This window comes from Acipenser ruthenus, chromosome 25 (genome assembly GCF_902713425.1).
Source record: "Acipenser ruthenus chromosome 25, fAciRut3.2 maternal haplotype, whole genome shotgun sequence".
In the NCBI taxonomy this organism is placed as follows: Eukaryota; Metazoa; Chordata; class Actinopteri; order Acipenseriformes; family Acipenseridae; genus Acipenser; species Acipenser ruthenus.
In genome coordinates, this window is record NC_081213.1 from 722,097 (window position 1) to 744,979 (window position 22,883).

Sequence of the window (22,883 nt, forward strand, 5' to 3'; positions counted from 1 at the left end):
TAATCTGTTCCTAGAAGCAACAGACACAAAACAAGGAGCACTGGCGACATCAATTGGCCACCAGGTGAACTACAAACTTACACTGAGAGCCAACACTATTATTTATTTATTTATTTATTTATGTATTTATTTATTTATTTATTAGAAGACGTCCTTATCCAGGGTGACTTACAGTTGTTACAAAATACCACATTTTAAAATATCACAGTGCAGAGTATCACAGTGCAGAGTATCACAGTGCAGAGTATCACAGTGCAGATACGAGCAGTTATAAATTACAGTAAAATCAGTAGAAAATAAGAGCAAATTCGAATAAGAGTAAGCTAAAGAATAAATAAATAATTACATTGAAGGGCGCGTTTGACAGAGCAGTTAACATGAGTGTGATGGGACTGTACTTATCTGTGATGGGTTTGGAGAAACGAGGAGAACAATCTTCTCAAAGAACTGACGCCTCAAACAAAGGATGGTTTTATTACATTTGCCCGCGTGGATCTTTTTATGTAACGTCAACATGTGTTGTTGTTGTTGCGACTATTGCTGCTGCATTACGTCAGACTGTTTATTTCATGACGTACACGTGAAATGTTTTACGTCATCATCAGCACAAACCGAGCACGTCCCAGACAATAAACCAGTGCGATTCTCAATAATCTGAGCAAATCCTTCAGATCGCTTTCTAACTCTCTAAAAGACAACACCACACAGCATCCCATTTCCCAAACATGCCGAATCACAGTAAGAACGACTCTGTGGCATGGGTGTATCAACATGAAACTTTTAAAACTTCCCTAAAGTTTCTGTACTCGTGAAAGCGCTGTGCTCGTTCTCCAATCCTGCGAGGCAGGACTCTTGGATTTATGCGCTGTTGCCGAAAGCAGGCTGGGAAAATAAAAAGTTATTTCAGACTTTATCCTGCCCCTTTCCCGTGCCGGTTTCCTGTGACCTCCCCTTTAAGGAAGCTTGGGAAAAAAAAGAAAAGTTTGTACCTTCCTTGGTATTCGAGTGCAAACCGCACACTCAAACAAACCCTAGTGCGCAGCTAGAGCTCCCATTCAGGGACAGGTAGCGGTACACTGGAGGCATTTTCTGGGACTTGTTATCTACTAGCTGGGATCAGAGCCGGAGCTGAGCGGAGGATCGGCAGGTGAGATGTACGACGCAGCTGTCTGCCCTGTTATCAAGGCATATCTACAAAGTGCTCTTAACACAGATCCTCCATACAGTAGACGTAGGCCATAGCGACAGTTTAGCTCTAGTTTTCTAATTGTTTCTCGTTTTTTATTAACATTTGTTAGAATGTTATATTGTGTATGGCCATGTCACTCACACACACACACACACACACACACACACACTACAATATATATATTTTTTAAATATAGAGTATTCTAAAAATAACATAATATGTTATTGTACAATGAAATAATGTTATTGTAACAATGAAATAATATCAGTTAGAATGTTCAGTTATATGATGTATGTCTATCTATCTATCTATCTATCTATCTATCTATATATATATATTGTATGTGTACTTTAAAAATATTTGACACAAAATAGCTCAATATTTTACTGTACAAGATATCAAAGTATTATAGTAAAGATGTCAAGATTACCAGCCTTGATGTATATAGCTGGTGTTTATATTGTGAATGGGGGCGGACAGTCTTCCCTGTGCTTGGCTCACTGCAATGTAGTTGCTTTGACCCGTGTCGTTTGGGTTGCGCTGGCATGACTAATCTCAAACCTGACACTGCTTCAGCTCTCTTTTATCTTGATGTGTGCGCTTGTTTCATTTCTAATTGAGGAATTAGAAAGAACGTAATCTACCGTCAGCCAGAGGAATAGCAGCTGTTTAAACTTCTTTAATGTAGGTTACTGAGAAAGACCGAGCTTTAGAGAGCTTGGGACTCCTGCCTTTAACCCTTAATGTGAGACTACACATGTGCTTGCTAAGTCACTATAATGTAAATACACAGGAATTAGAGACACTTCATGGAAAGTGGTACTGGTATTACTTAGCTGTTTGTTTCTAGTTTTGTAAAAGCAGTGGACGTTTTTACCTCTTTCAAAATAAAAAGAGGAGTTAATGAAAGCTGGGAGTAAAGGCTTTGTAAAGGCCCCTGGGTTTCTCTGAAGGATTTACCTCAAGTGAGACTGAAGGGCTTCCTTGTGTTGCAGAGCGATTGAGAGTGATGGCGGACTGGAGCTTGCTGGAGAAGCTGCTGGGGGAGGTGCAGGAGCACTCCACGGGGCTGGGGCAGGCCTGGCTCACCGTCCTGTTTGTGTTCCGCGTGCTGGTGCTGTGCACGGCCGCCGAGTCTGCCTGGGACGACGAGCAGGCTGACTTCACCTGCAACACCCTGCAGCCAGGCTGCCAGCCAGTCTGCTACGACCGCTGCTTCCCCATCTCCCACTTCCGCTACTTCGTGCTGCAGATCATCTTCGTGTCCACTCCCACCCTGCTCTACCTGGGGCACGTGGCCTGGAGAGCGGGCCGGGCGAGGAAGAGGGGGGAGGAGGAGGAGGAGGGGGGAGCCGAGCTCAAAGGGGTGCTGATGTTGCCCTACACCCTGAGCGTCGTCTGCAAGGTGATCTTGGAAACAGGCTTCCTCCTGGGGCTCTGGTTCCTCTACGGCTTCACCATCCAGCCCCTCTACGTGTGCCAGGGCTTCCCCTGCCCTCACCAGGTGGACTGCTACGTGTCGCGCCCCACCGAGAAGACGGTCTTCACCATCTACATGCAGGGCATCGCCGTGGTGTCCCTCCTCCTCAACCTGATCGAGCTCCTCCACCTCCTGGCTGGGGGGCTCATGAGGAAGGCTCGCAGGCTCTACTGGGGGGGCAGGCGGGCCGAGGAGCCAACGCTCAAGCCAGGGCTCCCCGAGAACGGATTCGTCTGCCTGCCCGCCAGCGGACCCCCCGCCGGTCCCCCGCAGACCTGGGCTTGCCAGGCAGAGCAAAGGACCGCAGCCCCCCAGTTTGACCAGCTGCCCCAGTACGGGGCCTGCGTCGGTCCAGTGAAGGCAGCTACCTCTAATAAGCCTGCAGATCGAAGGTCAGCAAGCAGGGGCTCCGAGGCAGAGAAGAAGCAGTATGTTTAAGGCACTCTGTTAGGGGGGATGTGAAAAGGGTTTGCAATGCTGCCAGCACTGTACTGTACTGTACTGTATAACACAGCCTTGCTATGGGGATTGCATGGGCGTGTTGTACAAGGCTGTGGGTGGACTGCCAGCCAGCCAGACAGACAGACAGACAGACAGACAGACAGACAGACGTTGGGTCAGGTCCTCTGGTTATCTCTTCTCAGGGGATTGCGCTGGCCAGGGAAGCAGATAGGTGTAGTTCCTTGGTTTGGTCACCAAGTAGCGCTGTGTGCTAGCAAAACAAATGAATCAATAAAAGTCCAGTTTGAAAAAAAGGGATAAAAACAGCATTAAAGGGGAGGAATAAAAACAGAGTTAAAGGGGAGGACAGATGACAGTGTTTTGAGTTTTTTGCACATTCCTAGTAGCAGTTTGGTAATGCATCCTCTAAAGAAAGCATTGCCAAGCATTGGAGGACTGCAGTCAAGCATGTTCTGTACTGTAAGTATTTCTAACCCAACGATTCTTAAAGCATTGCACAGTCGCAGTGAAGGTCTGAAAGATAAGCTGCTAACACTCATAAAGCTATCCCAGCTCGGCACCACACCGTGGTATTGCCAATTTAATACTAAATATAAGGATCTTGGTACTATATTCTGTACAGCTAGTGGAAGGAGGATAGGGTCTGAGTTTATAAAACGATCACTCCGTCCAGGGCAGAGTTTAAACGCATTATCTGAGTCACCTCAAACAGAAGTGGAGGCTCTCATTATAGGACAGGAAGAGATTGAAATAAATCGAGGATATCCTGCAGGTTTAGGATCACACACACACACACACACACACACACACACACACAGAGCTGTCCCGGGTGTCTCCCCTCTGTCCAGCGGTACAGGAATGCATCTCAAAGGATGTGCAGCAGCTAAAGACACCTGCTTCTGGTTTAAACTGAACATGGAGAATAAAACAGACCACAGGTGACAGTTAACATCCGGACTGAACGTAAAAGAACATTTGGGGACCCCTGTCTTTAGGGTAAGAACTGGGATCTGTTGTATTTGTTAATAATGTTATTAAATAAAACGATGGAAGTGAAACAGTTGCTTTGCCGTTTGTCTTTCTCTCTCATGAAACCTCTCTTCTTGTGAGCGGATTGGTTAGCAACAGGAAATGGATCTATAAAGCACATGGGATATTCATGGTCCAGATTCAGAAACAGCAACTCATCAAACAATAGAAACACTTCATGAATAAGAAAAGCAGCCGAAACGTTGCAGCTAATTAGTAAAACAGCGAGCTCTCAGTTTGCCAGTTACATATATGGCTATATATAGCCATTGTTTTATTAAGATTTGAAAAGTTTGCAACATGCTGACAAGATGTATAGAAACTACCTGCAGAATACTCCCAGTGGCAAACGCAGCTTTGCATACCTGCCAAATCTCCGGGAGACTCCCGATATAGAGGGTGAATAGAGGGTGAGCCTAAAAAAACTCCAGATAATTTAGATTGCCAATTGTAATGCATTATTACCTGAAGTAAATGCTCTCTAACAAGCGCCCGCCCACCCGCCGTCCTAAGATAACGTCTTCATAATCGTTAATCAGCGTCCAGGCAGGATTTTAGCTTCGATGAACCTGTAAGCGTTCTCGAATGAGCACAGGACTATTGATTTCCAGGCCTTTCCCAGAGTCCCTGTGCTGATCACAGACTGCTGTCTGCTTTGAGCAAAACCACTGGCATTGCCTGGCATCTGAGGGGGTTTGTTATTTTGCTTTTTATTATTTTATCATAACAAAGCAAATTGTAATGTTCTGTGCTCACGACAGCTGTGTTAGTGTTGGCTTTGGAATCCGCAGTGCTACAGGTAAAGAAACAGCATCTGATCCCAGGGTTAACGACGCTGTCTTTGGCCGCTGGCATCATTTATTTGGACTGCATGTTTTGTTGAAGCCAGCAGTCTCTGTTTATGCTTGGCCAGCTCTGTGTCTGTCTTTGTTGTTGTGGTCAGATTAGCCTCATCCAGTGTTCTTGCTGTCAGTGCAGATCTCACAGGTTAGCGAGGTGTCTCCACAGCTGTGAACACACTGCCGACTCGTTTCCTGAGCTGAGGCCTCGTCCCGGGGTCTGCGCTGGTATCTGTGGGTATTATCAGCTGGGCAGGCCCGTTGCTGTTATCCTGCACAAACACGCTGACATGTTTCATTCCACTGCTCATGTTTTCTTAGGAGAAGCGGAGGTCCAGTTGAGTAAATGAAACGCTGTTCCAGCCCTGATAAGAGTCTCTGTTAGGCTGGCGTTAGCAGTTTGATGGGCTGAAATAATAAACACACATCCAGTAGATAAAGGGGTTCAAGCCTTGTATCCGTGGCCTGCAGGCTGCGTTCATGTGCAGGATGAAGTCAAGCATCGGGGGTTGCACTGTTCATACCAGCCATCTCTCTGTTTCTGTCAAGGTGAGAAATGCCTTCCAGCAAAGAGGAGCCAATTCATTTTGATTTTCGGATGCAGACAGACTGAACAGATCACACCCTAATCATTGCTCATGACGCCTGACTTACGGAACACCCTGTAGATTTTTGTATTATTTCTATTGCAATGCCATTATAATTATACTGTTATACCAGTATTTAAAAGCACACACAGTCTAACACAAGCAGGACTGGGGGACTCTAATAACGCAGAGGGGAAGGCTGCTCTGTAGCGCTGCACCTGCACAGATGTTTCAGATTCTTTCCAAGCTTGGGTTCCTTTACTCTGCAAGCGACTGGTTTTTCGTAGAGCTGCTGTTCTAGGTGATCAGGTGACTGCAGCCCATGCTGCGTCGGAATTGTTCTCAGATCCGCTGTGTACGAATATCACTGCGCTATTTTTGAAACCACATAGAAAAAGAGGTGATTTACTGGAAAATACTGAAAGGGTGAAGTGCAATTACCAGGGAGGTTTGAGGAGCTGGCTTGGCAGAGGAAATCAGTGCTGAGGTCGCACAACAATGTCAGGATACAGGAAACAATAACGAGGGACAGCCTGAGGTTTCCTCTGGGAGAGACTTTCACACAGCGAGGGGGAGACTGGCAGAGAGACTGGGAGACGGGGATGGCGCTGACCGGAGACTGGAAAAGACAATGAGAGACAGGGGAGCCTGAACGAGGGACTGGGAGAGAGCATCATGAGACTGGGGGAGGTACTGGGCAGACTGGGACAAGAGGGGCCATTGCTCAGAGGAGACTGGGAGAGCCGGAGGGCTTGAAGACAGATCGGGAAGGGAAAACTAGGAGACAGGGGAGACATCTCCACTGTGCTGGGCTGCAGGTATTAAGTCTCCCTGTCTGTGAGTGGCTGAGTGTGTATTTGTCTATTTGTGTGCTTGTGTGTGTGAGGGAACAGCAGCTGGACTCTGTTCCCAGGCTATTTATTGTTATCCTGGGTAGCACCTAGCAGAGGATCATCAGGTCTCAACAATGGAGCCGCGCTGCTAGCATTGTGCTGCCAGGAGCTCCATTGTCTCCACAGCGCTTATCTGAACTGAGGGGGGAGGGGGGTTCTTTCCGACTCTGTGTGGCATTTATCATCCGCAAACACACACACACACCGAGACACACAGAGATACACACTGATACACTGAGAAACACAGACTCACAATCACACACACCGTGCGCTCTTTTGTCCAGAGGCACTTATTCAGCTCCTCATCAACTCGTCTTGTGTTTCGTGTTTCGAATCAGTCAGATGCCATTGAAAGCCTGCAGAGGTTTGTTTCTGACCCTGTGGAGCTCCTGGGTGACACTGGAGTGTTGCTTTCCCTGAAATGATCACGTTATTAATCAGCAGCTTGATTGTGCTGCCCTGTACTGCACACTTCCTCCTGGGAGTCCCTTGCCAAACGAACAATTCAGACATCAGAATGGCTGGCTGCCGTCACGCTGTCTCAAGGGCTTGCGTTAGGGCAGCAGCATTCTCACAATGAGCCACACACTTTATCTGTGTCCTTAGCTCTCTACTGAGCCTGATACTGACACTTCCTTCCCTACAAAGGAAAGAGGAATACTTATCAGAACCCGCAGAACGTTCATCCACCAATCAGAAAACTCCTTTAGACACACAGTCCTGGTCTAACACTGAGCCTGTCTGCTCTGTTCAGGAGAGCCTGTGCTGGAGCAGCACACACACAGTCCTGGTCTAACACTGAGCCTGTCTGCTCTGTTCAGGAGAGCCTGTGCTGGAGCAGCACACACACAGTCCTGGTCTAACACTGAGCCTGTCTGCTCTGTTCAGGAGAGCCTGTGCTGGAGCAGCACACACACACAGTCCTGGTCTAACACTGAGCCTGTCTGCTCTGTTCAGGAGAGCCTGTGCTGGAGCAGCTGATTCCAGAAGAAAGGCAGGCAGTGTTCTTGGCAAGGCTGAAAGTTGGCACAGTGTTCCTGTCTGCTGAATATCCAGGTACTACATTAATAACAAGCATGTGAGTAATATACACAGGCTGGCCAAAACAACAGACAGCTCACATACACAGCGAGTCTGTTTGAGTGGTAACAGGTGTGTTTTGCTGCCTTGCCCAAAGGCTATAGTGGCCACTGTCACCTCACCTTTGTATGGCGTTTGCAATCGTCAGTGGCTCTTACTGCATTCACCACAATTTGTTTACTTTTCGATGCAGTCTGTTTTGCCTTGAATGCTAGTTTCCAGCTGTAGGCTTGTGTAACACACGCTAGACATATCTTTATGTTAGTGCCAGCGCCATCTAGCAAACATCAACTGAGGATAACAGTTTCCATTTGTGCTTCCAGCAACACAGAGCAGTGCACAAGATTACTACACAATGCCACGACCATAAACAGACACTGTGGCTGATCAGGGCTGCGTTACTCCAGACTTCCTCTGGCAACTGGAGCCGAAGAGCAACGTGGAGGCTTGTGAAGGCAAAAGAAACAGAACTTACAAAACGAAAATGCACACTGAAGCTACTCCCAGATAGAGGACAGAGGACAGACAAGAGACAGACCCTGCTTTACTCTCTCCTGGCTGGCAGCGCCTGATCCTGGCTTGATGCCTGCCTGTCCAATCGTCAAGATGAAGTACCAAATACAGTGGAGTGAAGCCCTCGAAGCCGGGCTCCGACCCAACGCTGCTTACACCATGAGCGACGGAGCCCTGCAGAACCCAACGCTGCTTACACCATGAGCGACGGAGCCCTGCAGAACCCAACGCTGCTTACACCATGAGCGACGGAGCCCTGCAGAACCCAACGCTGCTTACACCATGAGCGACGGAGCCCTGCAGAACCCAACGCTGCTTACACCATGAGCGACGGAGCCCTGCAGAACCCAACGCTGCTTACACCATGAGCGACGGAGCCCTGCAGAACCCAACGCTGCTTACACCATGAGCGACGGAGCCCTGCAGAACCCAACGCTGCTTACACCATGAGCGACGGAGCCCTGCAGAACCCAACGCTGCTTACACCATGAGCGACGGAGCCCTGCAGAACTCTAAAAGACTTTGCAGTGCCAGCTAAAACAGCACAAGAAGCAGCAAAGCCTTTCTACTTCAGAGATGGAAATCACTCCCATTGCACAGCAGTATGAGCCTGGTTTTACTAGGAGTTTAATAAGACACACCTGAGCTTGTTACTTATGCACTGTCGGCATTAATAAATAAACTATATGAATGAACCAAAAAAAAAACAGCTTTATTTATAAATTGCTTTTATTTATTTAATACTTCTTTCCAGAACACCTGTGATGCCAGCATGGGTGTCTGTTGTTCGGCTTTGTTTCTTTACTGTACTTGGAGACACGGCCGACTAAACAGGACAAGCTTAACACAAAATAAAGCTGACAACACATTTGAAAGGCATGAGTTCCGGATCGTTATAAATGGAGTCCTTTCATCAACGCAGAGCAGGCTGGCTTATTCCACAGCAGGATGCTCCGCTCAACACTTACATCCTCTGGGGGAGAAGTCACTTGAACACAGCAAAGTAACTGCAGGGGGATCCTGCTGACCGGGGACCTTCTTAGTGAATGTCGGCAGGCAGCGTTTAACAATAATCAAGGCTCTGAAAATGTGCGTCCTGGAAACAGCGGCCGGCTGTTCTCTTCATCGCAGTTTGGGTTTGTTCTCCCCAGACTCCACAGTGATGCTACGCTCGCGTTCTCCCCGGTCCAGCCCGATTCCCCTAGCTCTTCTCGGGTCGGTTGCGGTTCAGCGCGGCTTTCGGGGTGAACTCCAGCTTGTCTTTGAGGCTGGTGACCTGCGTGCCGTCGCCCCCCCTCAACTCCTCCAGGCGTCGGTCCTCTCGCAGCTCCGCCACGCTCTGCTCGTCCGCGGGAGGGGGGGAGGTGCCGCGGATGAACCACTCCAGGTGGTACCCCACCGCCCCGACCACGAAGGCCACGGGGAACGTGATGTAGGGGGCGTAGGCGCGCGCTGCTGTCCAGAACACAGGCCACATGGTGAGGACTGGGAGGGGAGAGAGAATGTGTGGATGAGGTGAGGGGAGTGGGGAAGAGCAGAACAGACTTATTTATTATAAATAAAAAAACTACGGATTGTTGTACATATATCGTTGTGTGAGACCATTTTGAAGTCGTTTTGGCTTAGTAGCTTAGATCTATGTTGTTCAGATATTGTGGGTTGAACTGTCTGCACACACATGGTGAAAATCCTTCAAAACTGTCACCAGCAGAAGTTCCTTATAAAGTTGCTGCCAGAAAAAGTTGCCTGTTTTTTTCATGGCTATAAAGTTTGGTAGGAGGTAGCTCCACGTACTCTTGTTAAAACATAAGAGAAAACGACACTGATGTTACCCTGCATTATTTATATTTTATTTATATAACTTCTTGACAGAAGAACTGATTCCACAGTATACGTGGAGGGCTAGTCCACAGTGGTCAGTAAGCAGCTGCGTTACTATCAATGCATGAGACGCTTGTGACATACCGGTAAACTGTCACGTACTCACTGGAACCGGCTGCTTTATACTGACCAGGGACTGGTCTGATGGAAATCATTCTGCACGCATAACGCGACACACATGACTACAGTGGACTTAGTGCTGGCCGGAGTTTCGTGCATTGCTTTTGTATGAGTTAATTACTTGCACGGCTGGTCGTGATAGATTTTACGAAACTGAATTCCTGTTTTCGTCATAATGACGTCAGTTTCACACGATCTCAGTGCGGTACGTGACGACACACGGGATTCCTTCGCATTTTCTCCTCGTAATACATCACTTTAAACTTGATCTAACGCTATGCGAGGGGAAAACAAACCACACTAAATCTAAAAACGCTTCTTTGTCGTGTTGCTTCCTAATACTCGTTACACGTTCTTGCATTTGCAAAACAGAGTTAAGAAACAAGACTTTGCTGCAGTCGAGTCATGCACGGGTTTTACTGCGGCTTAAAACACAACATTTTTAAATACAGCTCCCGTTCATTAAACTGCCCTGATAACTTAGACTTCCACGACATCATTTGTGCAATAATTAAAAACGCTGAATATTTTTTTCCCTGACCCGTCCTTCAATGTCATTTACTCACCTTTCTGTTTATAAAAACTCCAAACACGAACACAAACTTCCGGTCTCTGGCCCCGCTTCTGCTACGAGTTGATTGGTCACAGCTGCGAGCTCCTAACTTTTTCATTGGTTTTCCCTCCTGCTAATTTTCCAACTCCCGCCCCGCTCCATGTCCACTCAAAGCGTACGAGCGCCACCCAGTGGCAACAAGCACAAACTGAAAACAAAAATCCGGTCACTTTATTGTAGAAAAAAATAAATACAAACAAACAGTAATGTAAGTAAGCTGCACACCGTGAAATAACGACATGTGGACAGTAAGTGCGTGTTAGCAAAAATACAGCAACTTTATTAACACAAAAAACACACTGTTGTTACTATTTCCATGTTATTTATTGGTGTAAAAAATAATTTGATTACAGCACAGCATATATTTGGACCACAAGAGTAAGTCAAGCTCTTTGCAGCATCATTTATTTATTTATTAGAAACCTCATTATGCACGACAGTCAGGGCACATTAAGCAGTTTCACATGCACACAAACGTTTTTAAGATAGGTACCAGTTTAGCATTACACTATTATTCTATGGTCGAAATGCACTGCCAAAACATCTGAGACTGAGGCTCCAGCACTGTTACTGCAGACGCTGCGTTCTTGCACACAGTATACATTTTTAGCAGGTAACATGAGCAGTATTTGACACGCTTCCAATAGTTTGCATGCTAGATGCACAGATCTCTCTGTGTCTGAGTGCTAGATGCACAGATCTCTCTGTGTCTGAGTGCTAGATGCACAGATCTCTCTGTGTCTGCGTGCTAGATGCACAGATCTCTCTGTCTGCGTGCTAGATGCACAGATCTCTCTGTGTCTGCGTGCTAGATGCACAGATCTCTCTGTGTCTGCGTGCTAGATGCACAGATCTCTCTGTGTCTGCGTGCTAGATGCACAGGTCTCTCTGTGTCTGAGTGCTAGATGCACAGGTCTCTCTGTGTCTGAGTGCTAGATGCACAGGTCTCTCTGTGTCTGAGTGCTAGATGCACAGGTCTCTCTGTGTTTGGCAATTTTGAAACCCAGATCTTATTTGCTGCTGCACTTGTACTTGGGTTTCAGTTTTTTTTTTAATTTCATTATTTAAAAGGTTTATTCCTTCATTGCTCATTTATTAGATGGCACTACCACCCCCCAAAAGTGACCTCTGAACATTCATCTGCAATGACTCGCTTTAAAAATAACACAGAAACAGGGAATACAAAGGGAAATACAATCTGGAATTATATATTTGAAATGAATACAATGACAATACAGGTAGTGTTTCCCTCTTAATCTCACTGAAAGCCCCTTGCAGTGCTATGGTGTTAACTTGGTAGCTAAACCCTGTACCATGTGCAAGGAGAGGCAATTTACATGATTGTTTAAAAGGTCAAATTCTGCTTTGCTGACTTGAAGGGGACTGGAAGGGTATGGAGAGGAGGGGACCAGTCCTCTCAAAGGTGAAATCAATCTCAAAACAGGAGATATTTCTGTATGTAGGGGAGCAATGGGGAGCGACCTGCAGACCTTTGTACCCTCATATAAAACAATAGTAACTCATGCTTGAGATATCTGCAAAGCCACACCTGCATTACAAATATTTGATTCCCTGCACTACTCAGAAGTGTGTTAATGCAACAGCCCCCCCTCCCCTCCCCTCCCCTCCCCGCTGGAGCATTCCCGTGCTGGTCCCCTGGCCCCCCAGTCCAGTCCTGAGGGATCACACACACACACACACACGCGCGCACGGAGCCCAGCTCTCAAAGCAGGCGGGTGATGGAGGTGCACAGGAAGTCCTCGTAGCTCATCCTCACGCTGCCCGTCATGCCCGTGTCTTTCTCTTGGAAGGCCCCGGTCATGCTCTGCAGCTGTGTGCACACCTGGATGAAGCGGTCCAGCTGCATGGAGGACTGCCTCCCCCGGGACACCAGGCTTTGCGTGAACTGAGGGCTCAGGTTGTACCCCATCTGGGACAGGGCTGGAAGGCAAGGGGAACGGGTTTAGGTAGGAACCAACCGCTCAGGGTAGAGCCTCTTAAAATGAAACTTTCCTAACCTCATTATTATTGATTGATTGATTTATTATTATTAATAACTTCAAAATGCTCAATCAGAATTCTAAAGTTAAAACTGTAAGAAACCGAGACAAGTAAACCAGCGTTGAGGCACCAACCTGATTTAGTTTCTTATAAATTTTACCTTAAATTATTTGAGGAATACAAACACCTGGTAAACTATTACCATGCCTGCTGCGTGCGCCTCCTCCAGGGGTGGTAATCAGACTCCTATTGCACAGCAGCTTCACCCATTCCAGGTTTTAATGCAACCTTGATTAGCCACAGTGTGCATAGGTAACAAGCTTGGGTGTGTCTCACCAGGAATGGATCAGACTGCTATGCAATGGGAGTCTTGTTCCCATCCCTGGCCCCCTCACTCAGTCACTCACCCTGGTGCAGTTCGTTGGCGCTGATGGTCCCTGAGCGATCGCGGTCGAACTGCTGGAACAGAGACTTCCACTGCTGCATGAACCCCCAGAGACCGGAGAACCCAAACAAGTCCATCTTCCCAGTGTTGCTCTTATCAAACATGTCTGCAACAAGAAATCAAAACAAGCAAGGCTTTAAATAGCAAGGGCTGCCCTGTTACCATCACAGAATCCCACCCAGGAGTGCCGGCTGACTCTCTCGTCGTGCAGCGGTACTCACTGATCATCATGAGGCACGTCTCGTCGTTGAAGGCTGACCAGTTGGAGTTGACCAGGGCCTGCTTCAGCTCCTTCAGGGTGATGGAGCCGCTGTGGTCAGTGTCCACGGTCTGGAACCACTGGAACGCTTCGGGGTCGACGCCAGGGGGGACGTTAGCTGGAAACACAAACACACAGAGACACGTCACTCTTGCCTCAAAAAACACAGACAGGAACGTGTTTATCATCCAAGCATACAAGCGTTCTGACCACCACCTTAAAAACATTAGAAGGTTTATGAACGAGAGGAGGCAGTTTGGCCCATCAGTGTTCCTCCCGATCTCAAGTTGAATCCCAGTGATTCGGTACCAACAACTAAGCATCCTCTGGTCCTGGTTTCTGCACTGTGCTGTACTGTGCGGGTTGATTTCATTTGTGCAAGGGTCTTCCAGGTCCACACTGCTCGTTACGGGGCATCCTTCTATACCATGAAAGAGATTATAAGGCCCCACTAGCCCTTGTCTTCTCATTATAAGAACTCAAATTGCAGGGTCTTTACCTAGGACTCCCGACTACAGCATTAAAAAGGTTGGAGCAGAGTTAGAAATAAATACATATAATCTCACCTCCTCCAGGAGCTTGCTGTCCCTGGGGCTGGCCATAACCTCCATAGGGGGCGCCAGGGGCTTGCCCTCCGAAGTGCCCCCCTCCTGGTGCTGCCCCTCCATAGGGGGCCCCCGGGGCCACTCCCCCTGGGCCTCCATACTGCCCCCCAGAGCCAGGAGCAGGGCCTCCGTAGTACTGCCCACCACCAGGGGGAGCTGCTCCCCCGTACTGACCCCCCGCAGCTGGCGGAGGCGCAGTGCCCCCGTAATAACCACCAGGGGGAGCTGATCCCCCGTACTGACCCCTGTGTGGAGATGCAGTACCGCTGTAAGGCCCACCAGGGGGTGCTCCAGCCCCATATTGACCTCCCGGAGGCGCCTGTCCACCAGCAGGGGGCGGTCCAGAGTAATAACCCCCTCCCGGGGCCGGACCTCCTGAACTGGGGTAACCCTGAGAAAGAGAAACGAAAAGGAAAAATAAATCCTGCTTTAAAATATCCTAGAAAGGCTTTACAGATGACATTTCAACTGCTGGTGGCTCTTCAAGAGTTCTTAATGGTTACTAATTCACAGACCCCAATTAGAGCTAATCTTGGACTCCCTAATGATATAAGGAAGTCCACAGATCAATGCTAATAGAGTTCTGTGAAACTGGTCATTAGACTCAACGTCGTCAAGTATTTTATTTGAGGTATATCCTTTTACAAACACAGTAATCTGTCGCGTATCTGCCTGTCACATATCCTAACCGTTTATCTGGCAGGATCAAGCTCTTCAGCGACATCACCCACAAGTGTTTGATTTTTCCGTAAACCTATCCATTTTGCTGATGCCCAGCAGGGCATTAGGAATTAAAAAAGCTTCCATTTATTCACCTCAGGGCTGCTGCAGAACCAATGCCAACTGGGTTAAAGAAGCTGAAATTCACTGACACGTGCGTGTGTGTGTGTGTGTGTGTGTGTGTGAGAGAGACACACAGAGGTTGGATATGGAAGAGTGAGTAAGGAAGTCAAAACCGCCCACAGCCGGGTGAGTAGCTGGAGTTGGTTTATTTTTGAACAGAGAAGATTAGTCCAGAGTTTTTAGATCCCACTATAGTTTTCTCACACTGTGTTGTATGTACTACCACTGCTGCTGTGTTGATATGTAAATAAATCGTGTTCGCCTGCGGGGGGCGTATCAACTTCAACCCCAGCAGCGAATGCACGCACCCACACGGCAGACGGCTACCGGCACAAGCATTAATACACTGAACCTTTCGAAACAAGGGATTTAGGGGAGCTCTCTAATAAAAGCTGAATCTCAAAACAATAACTGTGGGCAGCAGTGTGGAGTAGTGGTTAGGGCTCTGGACTCTTGACCGGAGGGTTGTGGGTTCAATCCCCAGTGGGGGACACTGCTGTTGTACTCTTGAGCAAGGTACTTTACCTAGATTGCTCCAGTAAAAACCCAACTGTAAAAATGGGTAATTGTATGTAAAATAATGTGATATCTGTATAATGTGAAATAATGTATAATGTGATATGTTGTAACAATTGTAAGTCGCCCTGGATAAGGGCGTCTGCTAAGAAATAAATAATAATAATAATATAGTAACTGTTACAGCTGTGTATAATGGTATTTAAAACAGGATTCATTCATCTGACTTTACTCTGGTCACACCGCAGTCAGACACACGATGGACTACTGTGTGTGTGTGTGTGTGTATATATATATATATATATATATATATATACACACACAGACATACTAATATGTCATTGTAGATATAACTTGTTGACATCCTAACTTTTTACACCCTATTTCACATTGTATTTTAACAGTATTATTTGCACTTGCTGTAAACTGCACTGTATTTAAATCTGAATCTTGCATTGTAACCCTGTGCTGCTCTGTAACGCCTGTAAATCGCTTTGGATGAAGGCGTCCGCCAAATAAATAAATAACAATGGAATAAGAAATGTGTTTAGACGTGCTTCATGTAACACTGAAGCCTGCCTGTTTACTGCAGTCTTCCAAAGAGGTTTCTCTCATTGCTGTCCACTCCACACCACAAACCGATCCGTGCTGGCTTTGCCTTCGTTAAACCCGGACCCTGGACCCTGGAGCACCGGACGTGGTTTCCCTCCATGAAACCAGCACACCGAATAATCTGTGTAATATGCAGTGGGAGTCTTGTTCCCATCCCTGGCTAGATAAGAGACTTAAAATCTGTGCAAATCCACTGAAACCGAAGCCTAAGAATTCGTATCTTACACAACATATACAAGAACATACGCTTCCGTGAACTCGTCTTTACAGCTTAAAATAAACACACATATTCAAATTTAAGTTTCGTTGTTTTTTTTTTTTTAAAGCAGAAGTGGAATATAACTCCGGGCGTTTCATGTCGTCTATAAAAAGTATCAAAAACGACATAATATTATTTCTTAAAACAAACCCTGAAAAACACTCGACCCCGGAAGCTGCGCCGCGCTTACCTGTCCGTAATTTGCCATTTCTGAAATGACGTCACTGCTGACGCACCGGGACAGTAGATCTACAGACGCCACGCCTGCTGACACTGGATTGGTCAGAGGGAGTGTCAATCAGGTTCGTTTAAATCCCATACAGCCTTACCCGGATTGGTGCAGATGATCCTTTACGCATAACCGGATTGGCCGGTATTCGAGACGGCCGTGTGAAGCTATGTACTATCATACTACGAGTTCAGTTTCGGTCGCTTAGCAATACGTTCTTTGGTGTTGCGGTTCGTTTATCCAGCCCGACCGACCCACAAAATGCCACCCTTGACAAAAGCGGAGGGAGCGGCGATTGTGATTCATCGCTTGGAAATGCAGACGATGACGTACCGTATGGAAAGATGTGGACGTTTTGCGAAAAGAGATACATTCTGATCTAAATAAAAGAAACGCTAATTTTAAAGCCGGTGCTAACAATAATAATAATAATAATAATAATAATAATAATAATAATAATAATAGCTGAAACATCCAGGCAGAGTTCATCCTGTCCTCTCTGTGGTTTACAATGCTTGCCGATGCTTTCCCAGGCTTTCAGTACCCTTTATTCCACTTTGCTTTTACTGTAGTTAGCTTTGGCAGGGGTTTTGAAAGCGCAGCGCTACGTGTGACCTCTGATTTTCATGACGTTTCATTTTTTTGTTGTTATCTGTTTACTGTCCCATGGCGTGTGTTCTTCTTAATCTTCAGTCCTTTGCTGTTTCTGCACTAATGGATGTGTGGTATGTTCTATCAAACACCCAGCACAGGCTACCATTGGGGTCTCTGAGCGACCTTTCAGCAATGAGGCCAGTGTAAAGGGAGGGCACCTGTAACTTCTTCCTTCTTTGAAACATTGAGTTTGTCAGAGGTTTTCTGTTGCAAATCTTGAAGTCATTGTTTCAGTGTTTCATTGATCAGGCTCGCTGAGACTCGCTCAGAGACTGTGACTCAGAGGAATAGTATACTGGCGACTTTAACTTGCAAATATCCAGCATGAACATCACACATGCTGGGTTAATAAACACACAGTATAAAATAAACACCACGCAGATTCCTTTCATGTCCGCTGGGAGTTGTTTTAGGAAGTCGCAGTGCAGACTGATTACACTGTTGACCATCACAAGCTCCTAACATGCTTAGAGTTGATGTTTCTACTAATATAGAAAACACGCCTCTCAAAATACATAAGAACCAGCCAGGCACAGAACTGCTACGATCACATACAAAACAAGTACACAGAGAGGCAAGCCAGGACATGCCAGGATGTGCTTGTGTGAGTAGCAGTGAGTAAACAGACACACACATTGTACAGTGCAGTGTTACATTTACATGAACAACAGCATTAATAACAGCAATAATCATCATCATTTTTAACTGTCACTGCTGCATGGCATCCTTTGTAATTAATTCACAAGGGTAAAGTCTGGACTTTCTTACTTCCAGGATACTTTAATAGTGTTACATACAATGACTGAGATAACGTTTTGCAAATTAACATATATTGAAATACACGTCTGAATCCTCAACGGATATCTGAACATGACAATACCCTGTTTGCTTAAAATGTGAAAAGCAGGAAATAATGGAGGTGCTCCCGGAACCTCAGCCCCGGCTCCAAGCTCCAGAGCGCTCCAGTGACCCAGTGCCAGCTCCGCTCCGGTCCAGCATCCTCAGCGCCAGCTCTGCTCCGGTTCAGCATCCTTAGCACCAGCTCCGCTCCGGTCCAGCATCCTCAGCGCCAGCTCTGCTCTGGCTCCAGCATCCTCAGCGTCAGCTCTGCTCCGGTCCAGCATCCTCAGCGCCAGCTCTGCTCTGGTCCAGCATCCTCAGCGTCAGCTCTGCTCCGGTCCAGCATCCTCAGCGCCAGCTCTGCTCCGGTTCAGCATCCTTAGCACCAGCTCCGCTCCGGTCCAGCATCCTCAGCGCCAGCTCTGCTCTGGCTCCAGCATCCTCAGCGTCAGCTCTGCTCCGGTCCAGCATCCTCAGCGCCAGCTCTGCTCTGGCTCCAGCATCCTCAGCGTCAGCTCTGCTCCGGTCCAGCATCCTCAGCGCCAGCTCTGCTCCGGTCTAGCATCCTCAGCGCCAGCTCTGCTCTGGCTCCAGCATCCTCAGCGCCAGCTCTGCTCTGGCTCCAGCATCCTCAGCGCCAGCTCTGCTCTGGCTCCAGGCCCATGGCTAACCCTGCCTCTTACCTCCGTTGTGCATGCCTACTCAGTACAGTCCAACAAAAGAGCAGTGTGGCGCAGAAGGGCAGAAGGGCTGCTGAGAGTAGTTCCGCCTGAGATGCACCCTGCTGAATTATTGTGTTTTGTTTTTCAGCCATTGGCACAATGTTTGGTATTGTAAAGACAAGCCCGCCTCGCATGCAAAACCGAATCCTTTGAATACCAGACTGTGAAACCTCAACCACAAACTAGGTAGCTAAAAAGCTAAAGGTGACTACAATGAATAAAATAAAAAATAATAATAGTAACACAAAATAATGGTGCATTTGTTGAAACATCAAACAGTGGCACATCTGTAATACAGGTGCTTTTTAATTCCATTTAAATCCAGTTTCAATTGAGCCACTTTTTTAACATCCAATCAGAATAAAGTGCACTGGGGTTTAGAAATGTTAGGCTGGTGGCATTAAGACCTGTCGCGGTTTAGATCCTTCATACAGAACCCAACGACTGACACCTTCAAATAAAAAGTGCTGGATGGAGCCATAACTTCCAAAAATCAAATAAAAATCACTAACGTATTTTTCTGGTTATGTAAATATTTCCACCCGGATCGTTCCAGTTTCAGCTACGTTAAAGGTGTGCTGAGCAGCTCTTTAAAAAGGTGACAGAAGGTTTGCTTCAGTTTGGTGAAGCAGGTCCTGCAGTGCAAGATGAAGTGGACTGGGAAGCACCGTGTGGCACACTTAAACCGGTCCCAGTTTCAAGGGTGGAATTGTTGACCTGCGCTGGCACCTTCACCACCTTCTTGCCTTCCTTGGCGCTGCTGTTGTTGAGCGGAACGGGCTGGTAGAGCTGGATGAATCCAGGCTGGCTGGACTCTGAGAGGAGATACCTCTCGTTCTGCTTACTCATCCTCATGATCTTCTGGCAGCGCTTGCCTACCAGGTAGAGCATCTCGATGACGCACATGAAGATGCACAGTGCCGAGGTGACCACCATGAAGATGGTGAAGATCTTCTTCTCGGTGGGGCGGGAGATGAAGCAGTCCACCACGTTGGGGCAGGGCTCCAGCTCACACTTGGAGAGCCGGGGCATGTCATAGCCGTGGTAGATGTAGAAGAGGATGTAGAGGAAGGCTGCGTCGAAGCCGGCCTTGAAGACCAGGCTGAAGAAGTAGGTCCACCAGAGCCCGCCACGCTTCTTCCCGGGGTTGGCGTAGAGGTGGGAGCCCTTGTGGGCTTTGGCATACTTCTGCTCCTTGATCTCGCGGTACTTGACGTGAGCCACCACCAGCAAGGAGGGGCAGGTGACGAAGATGAGCTGCAGGGCCCAGAGGCGCACGTGGGAGATGGGGAAGATGCTGTCGTAACAGACGTTGGTGCAGCCGGGCTGCTTCGTGTTGCAGACGAAGTCCTTGGACTCATCGCCCCACACCTTCTGCGCCGCCACCACGAACACCAGCACTCGGAAGACGAAGACCACCGAGAGCCACACGCGGCCGAACACCGTGGAGTACTTGTTGACCCCGCTGAGCAGACCTTCCAGCGCAGTCCAGTTCATCACGGCACAGCGCTGCGAAGAGGGAGAGCGGGAGGAGAAGAAGAAGAAGAAGAAGGAGAAGAAGAAGAAGAGGAGAAGAAGAAGAAAGGACATTAGCTGAAACATTTGTCATTTGTACTGACAAAATGCCCGAAATGAAATTAAATCAAATGAATAAGTAAAACAAAAACACACAAACATGTACAATAACAATACATAAAAAAATAACTAACTTCTGAACCGGAACTATGTCAAAAAAAAAAAAAATCAAGGAACTTGATATGTTCTAATAAATGAGGCATAAATGTATAATTGTCAGTAATATATAATGTAGATGAACTTGAAGTATAGTAATATATTTGCATATGTGTGTGTTTGCATATCTCTCTCTCTCGTCTCTGTCTCTGTCTCTGTCTCTCTCATCTCTCTCTCTCTCTCTCTCTCTCTCTCTCTATATATATATATATATATATAGATGTTCTTGATACACAAACTAGCAAATCAGAATGTCAAGTAAAAGCCTCCTGGGTACTTAATATTTCTTATTCCATAAACATTGAGAAACATAAAAGGGCTTGATCATTTCCGAACCAATATCAACTTTCACACCAGGGTACAGTGATACAATCTGATTACAAACCTCAAATACATACAGAAATAAATACAAAGCAAAACAATTTTTTTTTAAAAAAACCCAGAAAGGTTGATTATAATCTTACCTGCTATCTGACAAGTTCAATAAAGAGCAGCGAGGTTAAACAGCTGCTGGATTGCCAGTCTCCGATGAACAAAAAGAGCTTCTCTGAAATGCAGACAAACAGGAATGCAGTAGAAAGCACTCACACACCTTTGCATGGGCGGGATGGCAAAGCACTGACTGCGCATACCTAGAGACAGCGCAGAAACCTGCTGCACATTCAGACACACTGCAAGCCACGGTCACCTGATACCTGTGCCTGTGTGACGGCTCGGGGCTGGACGGTACATCAGTGTCACGTTCTGCTGTTTCATGTTTCAATGTCATGAACCCCACCTGTGGTCTGCAGGTCCCTGCACCACACAGGACTCGCATGTGAAGTTTGGAAAGAAACACATGATACTGCAAGCATGCCTTTATACAGTCTGAGAGGAGGCAGGGGTGGCAGAGACATTTCCCTGCTTCATTAATATACCATACCTCGCTATTCTATGCTTTATCATGCTTTGACTGTGCTTTGGAACTTCTATAAGGGCTTCTAGGCCAGTTGCGTGCATAATGTTAGTCTATCCAAACAAATGAAATAACTGACCGACGAGTTATAACGTTGTGATTGGATCCCCCCTGGCGTATTTGTTCACTTTCTTAAATACACAAACGGTTGGTTGAAAGACAGAAAAGCAGTCAAAGTAAATGCAGTTTGTTTGTCACAGTCTTGGAACACAAAGGACTGCTGTCATTGATGGAGATTATTTAAATCAATTAAACAGACTGGTTTGTCTGGAAAAAAACTGCATCTCTTTCCTTTGGGCTGGGAATGAAAGGCCTGTGGGCGGGCCTTCGTCAGAGCGATGTCACCGACTTGTTCATTCACGTGGTTTAAACAAAACAAAACAAAACCTGTAAGTGGTCATGATGACTCATCAAAACCTTTTGCATATTGGAGAACAGACTGTACTAAACCATTGTGTTAAATTGCAGAACAGAAACCACTGCCGTGCTTCTGCAATTACGGGATCCAACAGACTTTGATCTTCAGTGCAGTCCTGATGTAGATGTGAGGGCTGATGTTAACAGCTGAAGAGAGTGGTCCACTGACCACAACCATCGTGGGACTCCTGTCTTAACAATTACAGTCTCCGCTATCCCTTCTCTGTCCTCTCTCGGGGCCTCGGAGAGACTGGGGGGAGTCAGATGTGTGTCTGTGAAGAATCCTGAGGTGTTAGCTCAGAGATTCAAGGTCACATTCCCGCCCACTCCCTCCCTCCTCTGATGGGATGTTTCTCCACACTCTCGTGACTCATGCGTTCCTCTGGTCACGGTTGCAACAACAAGGATTTTTCATGGAAACAATTTGTTGTGACTGATCCAAGCCTACGTTTATAGACACATAATGCTTAGGAATTAATTGTGAAACTGATTTACATAAATGGCAGCCAGACAAAAAGACAAGTGTTCTTTAACCTGAACAAAACAATACAGCATTCCTCTTAGGTAGTCACATTTAGTTTAATAGTTCTAGCATTCAAACCGCTCACTGTGTGAAAGCAACTGCCCGTACCGATACAAACACAAAGACCAGGCTCGGATCAAGCAGGGAGTGCGAGACCGTCAATGCAGCAAGAGTTGTGCAAAGAGGATCCAATGATCAGCACGGAACACACGCCTGCGCAGTGCAAAACATGCCAGGGTTCTGCAGGGATGAGGCAAGGGATACATGCATGCTTCAAATAAGCAATTTGCAAGATTTGAACACCACGTTATTATTAGTGGTAGCAGCAAGGATTATGCAGATGAACTGCAAAACATTAAAATCCTCATACAAAGACATCTGCTGTCTTATTATATCATAAATATGGCTCTGAAATTAAAACACGGTAAAAGCCTGTTAAGATCACGATCAAGCTTATTGGAGGCTGATGGACAAAGCAAGTTACGGGCATGGTAAAGTATGCCTGAAAGAAATGCAAACTTTTACAAGAGTCTAGTTCAGAAAGTAGCACGAGGGCTGTTTTTTGTATTTGTAATATAGGAAGTTG

The 22,883-nt window shown here is 46.8% G+C and overlaps 4 protein-coding genes across 4 annotated transcripts; 1 reads left to right on the top strand and 3 right to left on the bottom strand.

Moving 5' to 3' along the window:
- The first annotated feature begins 958 nt into the window (after positions 1 to 958).
- LOC117413357 (gap junction alpha-4 protein-like) lies at positions 959 to 3,424 on the top strand. Its single transcript, XM_034022433.3, has 2 exons — positions 959 to 1,147; positions 2,185 to 3,424. Exon 2 carries the CDS (start codon positions 2,199 to 2,201, stop codon positions 3,105 to 3,107), a length of 909 nt encoding a protein of 302 aa, XP_033878324.3. The 5' UTR covers positions 959 to 1,147; positions 2,185 to 2,198; the 3' UTR covers positions 3,108 to 3,424.
- A 5,359-nt stretch (positions 3,425 to 8,783) lies between these two features.
- On the bottom strand, positions 8,784 to 10,772 carry LOC117413360 (small integral membrane protein 12-like). Its single transcript, XM_034022436.3, has 2 exons — positions 10,640 to 10,772; positions 8,784 to 9,557 (listed from the first exon to the last, which is right to left on the bottom strand). Exon 2 carries the CDS (start codon positions 9,547 to 9,549, stop codon positions 9,274 to 9,276), a length of 276 nt encoding a protein of 91 aa, XP_033878327.3. The 5' UTR covers positions 9,550 to 9,557; positions 10,640 to 10,772; the 3' UTR covers positions 8,784 to 9,273.
- A 316-nt stretch (positions 10,773 to 11,088) lies between these two features.
- On the bottom strand, positions 11,089 to 16,541 carry LOC117414226 (peflin-like). The gene is made up of 5 exons (XM_034024038.3): positions 16,417 to 16,541; positions 13,958 to 14,387; positions 13,354 to 13,509; positions 13,095 to 13,238; positions 11,089 to 12,627 (listed from the first exon to the last, which is right to left on the bottom strand). Exons 1-5 carry the CDS (start codon positions 16,432 to 16,434, stop codon positions 12,410 to 12,412), a joined length of 966 nt encoding a protein of 321 aa, XP_033879929.3. The 5' UTR covers positions 16,435 to 16,541; the 3' UTR covers positions 11,089 to 12,409.
- Positions 16,542 to 16,662: 121 nt separating this feature from the next.
- On the bottom strand, positions 16,663 to 21,055 carry LOC117414227 (gap junction beta-4 protein-like). The gene is made up of 2 exons (XM_034024040.3): positions 20,867 to 21,055; positions 16,663 to 20,180 (listed from the first exon to the last, which is right to left on the bottom strand). Exon 2 carries the CDS (start codon positions 20,166 to 20,168, stop codon positions 19,287 to 19,289), a length of 882 nt encoding a protein of 293 aa, XP_033879931.3. The 5' UTR covers positions 20,169 to 20,180; positions 20,867 to 21,055; the 3' UTR covers positions 16,663 to 19,286.
- Between the last annotated feature and the right edge of the window lie 1,828 nt (positions 21,056 to 22,883).

Excerpts from the sequence above, each read along its gene's own strand:
- LOC117413357 (XM_034022433.3), top strand. The coding sequence starts at position 2,199 with ATGGCGGACTGGAGCTTGCTGGAGAAGCTGCTGGGGGAGGTGCAGGAG.
- LOC117413360 (XM_034022436.3), bottom strand. The coding sequence starts at position 9,549 with ATGTGGCCTGTGTTCTGGACAGCAGCGCGCGCCTACGCCCCCTACATC.
- LOC117414226 (XM_034024038.3), bottom strand. Across the intron at positions 13,510-13,957 it reads ACAGCAAGCTCCTGGAGGAG|CTAACGTCCCCCCTGGCGTC; the intron begins GTGAGATTATAT and ends TTGTGTTTCCAG. Across the intron at positions 13,239-13,353 it reads GACGTGCCTCATGATGATCA|ACATGTTTGATAAGAGCAAC; the intron begins GTGAGTACCGCT and ends TTCTTGTTGCAG.
- LOC117414227 (XM_034024040.3), bottom strand. The coding sequence starts at position 20,168 with ATGAACTGGACTGCGCTGGAAGGTCTGCTCAGCGGGGTCAACAAGTAC.